The sequence below is a fragment of the Orycteropus afer genome, unplaced genomic scaffold (genome assembly GCF_000298275.1).
Source record: "Orycteropus afer afer isolate SDZICR_OR568_19922 unplaced genomic scaffold, OryAfe1.0 scaffold00172, whole genome shotgun sequence".
Lineage (NCBI taxonomy): Eukaryota > Metazoa > Chordata > Mammalia > Tubulidentata > Orycteropodidae > Orycteropus > Orycteropus afer.
In genome coordinates this window covers 3,235,754-3,243,290 of record NW_006921759.1, presented here as the reverse complement: position 1 = coordinate 3,243,290, position 7,537 = coordinate 3,235,754, and the positions used below count along the sequence as shown (strand labels likewise).

The following is a 7,537-nucleotide window of genomic DNA, read 5'->3' as shown; positions in this document are numbered from 1 at the left end:
AAGTAGATTGCCCCATCTTCCTTCCAAGGAGTGGCTGGTGGGTTTGAACCGCCAGCCTTCTGGTTAGCAGTCAAGTGCCTTAGGCACCATGCTACCAGAGCTCCTACATTGAAGACTACTAATTGTTTAAGAATAATATGTAAATATTAATTGTTTAAGAACATGAAAAAAACTGTATGTGGCTTTGTCTTGGTTTTCTAGTGCTGCTGTAACAGAAATACCACAAATGGATGGCTTTAACAAACAGGAATTTAATCTCTTACAGTTTAAGAGGCTAGAAGGCCAAATGCAGAGTGCCAGCTCTAGGGGCTGGGTGAAGGCCCCTCAACCTTGGGCTTCAGCTCTGCCTCTAGTTCCAGGCCCACTGGAGCTGTGGCATATCCTGACTCAGGCAGCTACTGGCTGCTGAGGCTGATAAGCCCAAAATCAGCAGGTAGAATGGCACAATCCCAGGATCAGTAGGCAACACAGCAGGCCACCGGTTCAAGTCCAGGAACAATCCAAGACTGGCGGGCAACACGGCAGGTCACTGTTCAAGTCTAGTAACTGGAGATGAAGACTCAGCCAAATGCAGGATCTACATGAGCCAAAAAGCTAGAGACTTTTCTCAAATATTCTCCATATATACTGGAAGCAGGCCACACCCCAAAAGCAACTAATTAGCTGCTCACAGCAGATTCCACCATGGAGTTGATTTTACCACATCCGATTTCATCATGGGGAATAACTACATCCAACTGCCAAGCCATTCAAAACAATGGCCCTGCCAAGTTGACCCACAATCTTAACTATCACTGGCTTCCAACATGTTCTCATTTCTTAAAAGCTCAGTGGGGGACAGACAGTTTGTGACAGGTATTTTATAAGAGTGGGCTCCTGTATATTGAGATTAAATTAGGTAGTATTTCCAAAATACTTAGCATTATGCCTAGAATATAAATGATTGATACTAATTATTGTTATTATTGCACCCTCTGGGGATGATCATATAAGCAGGTGCCAACCTGCAGATGTATGTGGTGTTATTGCAAAGAGGCTGAGAAAGGTCCCTGACACCACAATTCAAGATTCACTCTGAGGATTCTGTGCTCTGTTAAATGCAAATACTTTCTTAGCAATCATTTATGCCATGGAATGAATGAACTTATCAGATCTTTCATAACAGTAGTATCAAGAATAGAAGAAAGTAGCATATATAAAGGCCTCTGGCAGCTCTGAGGCTGAAGGCAGTGATCACATAATTTGAGTGACTAGGACTGGCCCTGGTGACCACATGTGCATGGCTGCTGTTAAGTACCACCTTTCACAATGCTTGGGAATATCTGGGACATGAAAATCCTGAATGCCAAGGGCACAAAGAGAAAAGCTTCTTAAAGATTCACCAGCCTCAGCATCAGGATGTACTTAACTTTCTTCTTTGTGGAAGGTAGTAGTTCATGCCTTCCAAACACTTCCTGCTTAGGGATATGGGATATGCTCTGGGAAAGCCTGGGTGGGAAAAGCCTCTGACTAAAATAAGGGTAGCTCTGGTGAGGTATCTCGTTTACTCCAGAGAAGAATCTTGCTGACTCCAGAGAAGCCCTGTAGTGTGCTTCTGTTTGAACCTCACAAGTTCAGAACAGTTATCTTTGGCCTGACAGAGAAGAAAGTTCTCCATGTCTCTCACATGTTGAGTATTCTGAACCAACTAAGATTCTGCCTTGTTGGGTATTGGACCAGTTGTCTTCCTTGATTTTTCCAATGACTTATATAGGTTTTCTCTTTTCTCATGTTGCTGTGGTTAGGTGCTGATAAATTTAGGGGCAAGGAGGCAGCATCTTTTGACCTCCTCTACACAAGAGGAAAACAGAATCACCATCAGCAGGCCAAGGCCTGTTCTTATGAAGCCAGAAATGCTGTCATCCTCCAGCCATCTTACCAACCTTGATACCAACCGTCCTTCTTGCGGCACCCACCACCTCTCTGCTGGGTTCGATAATTCATTACAGTGGCCACACAGAACTCACAGATTATGGGGCTTATTAGGGAAGCAACAGGCTACAATTCAAGTTCAGGAATGTGCTCAGGATACAGTTCTTTGATCAGGATGGTCTCCCCTCTGCTGTATCCTTAGACACATCTTTCTGTCCCTTGGCCTCTAGGCCTGGCCTCTGCCTCTGTGGGCCAGGTAAGCCTGCCTCTCTGTCTCATGCCTCTTGGTGCCACTGCTGCCATCTCTCAGCAAGGTGTCTATCTCAGCCGGCAGTGAGATTCCCCCTCTGCATCTAGGAGGGCTCATTTTAAGCCTGGCAGAGTGGCAAAACTAACCAATTCCAGCATCAGAGTTCTACACACCTGACAGAGATCGAACTTTCCAAGAAGATTACTTCATGCTGCTCCAACAGAAATACCTTAGGTGGATGACTTTAACAATCAGGAGTTTAAAAGTAGCTATTCAGTTGCTCATGGCAAATTCTACCATGGAGTTAACTGCCATTTTCATTATAGGAAATAACTACTACCAGCTGCCCAGCCAAGTTGACACATATTTGCAGGTCCTACCCAGCAATCCAGTAGGAGTTACAAAGACTATGGCTAGAAAAGCCATACCATGCAATTCACTACACCACTGGTGCCATCAAGTTGATTTCCAACTCCTGGCAACCCCACGTGACAGAGAAGAACTGCCCCATAATATTTTCTTGGCTGTAATCTTTATGGGAGCAGATCTCCAGGTCTTTCTCTGAAGGAGCCTCCTATTGGGTGGGTTCAAACTGCCAGTCTTTGACTTAGCAGTCTAGTGCTTAACCACTGTACCACAAGGGATCCTTCCCTTTTCCTATATCCCAAAAAAAATCACTACCATCAAGTTGATTCTGACTCACAGTGACCCCTATTGGGTTTCTAAGGGGGTAAATCTTTACAGAAGTAGAGTACTCCATCTTCCTTCTGTGGAGTAGCTGGTGGGTTTGAACTGCCAACTTTCGGATTAGTAGTCAATTGCTTTAGGCACTGCACCACCAGACCTCCTTCCCTTTTCCTATAGCAAACATTAAAAGAAAAATTGTTACGTGAGAGTAAGAAGTTGGAGAAGTTTCATCACAGATGAAGTAATAGGTCACTTCTCTGGGGGACAGGTGACATAAAGGCCAAATAACATTATCTTTACCTCTTACTTGGAGTGTAAGTTTCAACACCACCCCCTAAAAAAATTTCTACTCACTGCAGTACCATCCACAATAGGCAATAGACAAAAGGTGGAAACAACCTAAATGTCCATCAATAGATGAGTAAACACTAGGGAGATGCACCCCTCAGATCAATCAGCCCAGAGACACTAGAGGGGCAGCATTCGCATAGAGGGAAAGCTGGATAGACAGGATGCATAATAAGAAGGGCACAGGGAGGGGGCAGTCACAGGTAAGGGAGGGGAGGAGAGTTTTTTATGGTTGGAGATGGTAATAGGGCCTGTGAAATCAAATGTGCATGAACTGTTGAATGTAAAACAAATTTGCTTTATAAATTTGCACCCAAAGCACACACACACACACACACACACAAAGATGAGTAAACACAATGTGGTATATACATATAATGGAATATTCCTTAGTCATAAAGAGAAATAAAGTCCTGATACATGTCACAACATGGATGAATCTGGAAAACACCATGCTGAGTGAAGTAAGTCAATCACAAAAGGACAAATACTGTATTATCTCACTTGTATGAAATATGTAGACAGGCAAATATATAGAGACCATAGGTTATTAGTGATTGCCAGTGGAGGGAGGGAAAAAAATGGGGAGCTACTGTTGGGAAGCACTGAGTTTCTGTTTATGGTGGTGGAAAATTTGGCAACAATTTTTGGTGATGGACGCACAACATGAAAGATATCATTTATATCACTGAATTATACACATGAAAAACACTGAATTGGCAAATGTATTATCTATGCCTCCTCAACAATCAAAGAAAAAAACTTGAACATCCAACAAAAAAAGACAAGTAACACCTAATATCTAGAAAATCCATTGTTGAAAGATTTAGCTGTTACTGGTCCTTTACCAACAGCACACCAACAATGAGAGCTACTTGACTTTAAAAGACACTGTGAAGTCTACATATGTAGGTTAGAAAGACAATACTTCTACACACGTATTTGTATGTGCTGTAAGAATGTCCATATATATAATAGAGTTGACAGGGGACAACATTATAATAACTTCTTAGCCACAGTCAAACACTTTGAGGGAGTGAGTTGCTGGGCCTGTGGGCTTGGGACCACAGTTGCAGGGGACATCAAGTTCAATTGCCATAACATACTACACAAAAACATTTCTCTATATCCTACTTTGGTAAGAGGTGACAAGGGTCTTAAAAGCTTGGAAGCAGCATCTAAGATGCACCAATTGGTCTCTCCTCTTCTGGAGCAAAGAAGAATGAAGAAAATCAAAGATGCATGGAAACAATTAGTCCAAAGGACTGGTGGACCGTGCAAACCTCAGCTACATGATCATGAGACCAGAAGAACTAGATGGTGCCCATCCACCATTGTCAACCAGTGAGAAAGGGATCAAAATAGAAGATCCTGGATACAGTCAGAGAAAAACGTGAAGCAAAACTCATAAATCATAGAAAAAAAGATCAGGATTACTGGTCTGATCGAGATTGGTGAAGCCCTGAGACTATGGTCTTAGTCACATTTCAGACTGGAAGTGAACTCACTCCCATGGCTTCCAGCCAACAACATACAGGCCTATAAGGTGAACAATTACACCAGGTAGGTACACTCCTTAGAACAATCAAGCATGGGAGATTAGAAGGGCAGCATTTGCAAAGGGAGATGGCTTAGAGGGTAGGAATGAATAGAAAAGAAAGATATAGGGTAAAAGTAACTATAGGGAGGAAGTAGGAAGATTGCTGTTACATTATGGAGATTGCAATCAGTGTCATGAAACAAAGCGTGTATGGACTCTTGGATGGAAAATGAATTTTCTCTGTAAACCTTCACTCAAATCATACACACACACACACACACACAACGACACCGTGAGGTCTAATTGCCTCCATGAACTCCTTTGCCACGAGACCAGAGGAAATGGATAGTGCCTAGCTACAATTACTGAACGTTTTGATCAAAGAGCCAATAGATGGATCTTGATTAAAAGGAGATAAAATGTGGAACAGAACTTCAAATTCTTATCAGACACTAGACTTACTGGAAACACTGAGACTGGAGGAACTTGTGAATCTATTGCCTGGAAACAATTTTTAATCCTTGAACCAAAACTATCCCATGAAGTCATCTTTAAAGTAAACAACAGTTTAACTCATTTAATGAAGAATGTTTGCCTCAAGAATTGTATTCCTTTAAAGAATTATCTATGTGAGATTAAATGGTCAACATTAACTCTAAAACACAGATGAGAACTTTAAGGGGCAGAGTCTAAGTTAATGGTGATGAAAGAATATGGGCAGAGACAGGGAGAATGGTGACACAGTGTGAAGTATGTAAGCACTGCCAATGAACTATACATGTGAAAATTCTGAATAAGTATGTTTTGTTGTGTATATTTTCACCAAAAAATTAAAAAAAAAAAATTAAATGTAGGCTGGAATACGTTTAAAAAAAAAACTATGAAAGCCTGGCCTTAAGGAGATGGTATACCAGGGAGGTTTCAAAAAGGGTAGAGAGTGTGGCTGTTGTTGTTGTTGTTATGTGGCTGGTTTCTACAATTCCCTGAAGACTTAACAGGACCATGGAAGCACTCACAGAACAAGGGAGGGCAGGATATTCAATGAAGGTCTTGGGGCCTGAGGAAAAAGTGGGGAATTAGGGCTGGATACAAGTACCTAAGGTGACCTGGTGGTGCAATGATTATAACCAAAATGTTGGTGGTTCAAACCTACTCAGTGGCTCTGCAGGAAATAGACCTAATGATCTGCCCCTATGAAGATTACAGCTGGGAAAACCCTATGGAGTAGTTCTATTCTGTGACATAGGGTTGCTATGAGTTAGAATTGACTTGACAGCATCTACCAATAACAACACATGAGTAACAAAGGTCCCCCCGCCATCTAGTTTTCACTTGCCAACTTGTAGGCACAGGGGAAAGTGTCATCTTGAGGTTAATGCTGACCTTTAGATTTAAAGATAATATCCACACACATCAATATTTATCAAGAGCCTATGCACTTTTTCATCTTTGCCAGTGAAAGATTAAATAAGGCATTCTTTTCAAAGCAAATGTATTGTATTATATGACATTCTCACACAGGATTTTATGACACATGAAATACATTATACCATGCAGTAAAAGAAATTAAGTCAAGAATAAGCTGAAGGGGTAAAGATGATAAAGGAAAGAGAACATGTAAGAGAAACACAGGAAATGTGAAAGAACTCATGAGGAAAAGAAAAAGCTGTCTTCAGTATATTGACATGATAGCACATTGTCAACTAAGCCCACTGTGACCCTGATACACGAAAGGAAAATTTAAAACAAAAAAAGAAATGCATCCAAGCATTAAAAAAAAAAAAAAAACTCACTGCTATCGAGTTGATTCTGAATCATAGCGACTCCCTTTGGCTTTCCGAGGTCTTAAATCTTTACAGAAATAGAATGTCCAGGCTTCCTTCAGCAGAATGGCTGGTGGGTTTGAACTGCTAACCTTCTAGTTAGCAGTCAAATACATTATGCACTATGCCACCAGAGCTCCTTCAGCATAAAAAGCATTATTTCTGCTGCTCTTACCTAGAAATGCTGCCATGTTCATTACTTGGCTAAACACACAGCTGGCAGGAGGTTCATCACCTGCAATACTTGAAAAATATTAAACATATTATCGTTCTTATATTAAAATCTATAGCCCTTCCAACTTTTAATAAGATCTAACAAATCAGAAGAGAATTATCAAGTTACCTTATATATGGTGCATGTTTCACACCAGGTTTCCTGCAGAACAAAAGCACAGAAGTGCAGGTTAAAGGATGGTTATTTATGTACAATTTAATCTCAGTAGTAGCAAAGTTTTTTGCTAAACTTATTGATGAATGAGGGATTACCCAGAGATAAACTTTACCTTTCCTCTGAATTTAACGGGAAAATTTTGTCATCTTCCACAGCTATGAAGTATCTATCAAGAAAAAGAAAACAATAAAAGTTTATAAAACAAAGAATTATTTTTAAAAAAGAGTAATTTGTTTCTTGGTTTTATCAGACTAACCACATTAAACAAAAATCACTCCTTTTTAAAAAAAATTTCTGGTCTGAGAAAATGCTCTGTTACTAGAAATCTTCACTTGTGGATCACCTAGCTCTTTGAAGTGCAAATGTCATTATTAATAACATTTCCCCCCTTCCCCAAATCAATCACATTCATTATGATCTAGATGGGGAAGATGGAAAACAAAGAAATATTAATTACCTTAGAATGTAGGCAAACTAAAACTAGAATTCAAAGTTTCTAATTTCTCAGAAATATACGTTCACCTGTCTTAAAGAACTGAATCTCCTGAAGTGACTATTATTAGATATTAGCAAATGTGGAATTGTTT

At 40.4% G+C, this 7,537-nt stretch overlaps 1 protein-coding gene across 1 annotated transcript in view; it reads right to left on the bottom strand.

Moving 5' to 3' along the window:
- The window catches only part of TMEM150C (transmembrane protein 150C), a 113,763-nt gene that overhangs the window by 18,223 nt on the left and 88,003 nt on the right, over positions 1-7,537 (bottom strand). The window contains exons 3-5 of the mRNA XM_007946817.2: positions 7,063-7,116; positions 6,903-6,935; positions 6,735-6,802 (exon numbers count right to left, since the gene is read on the bottom strand). Of these exons, the coding sequence (XP_007945008.1) occupies positions 6,735-6,802; positions 6,903-6,935; positions 7,063-7,116 (155 nt within the window). The remainder of the gene's footprint in view (positions 1-6,734; positions 6,803-6,902; positions 6,936-7,062; positions 7,117-7,537) is intronic.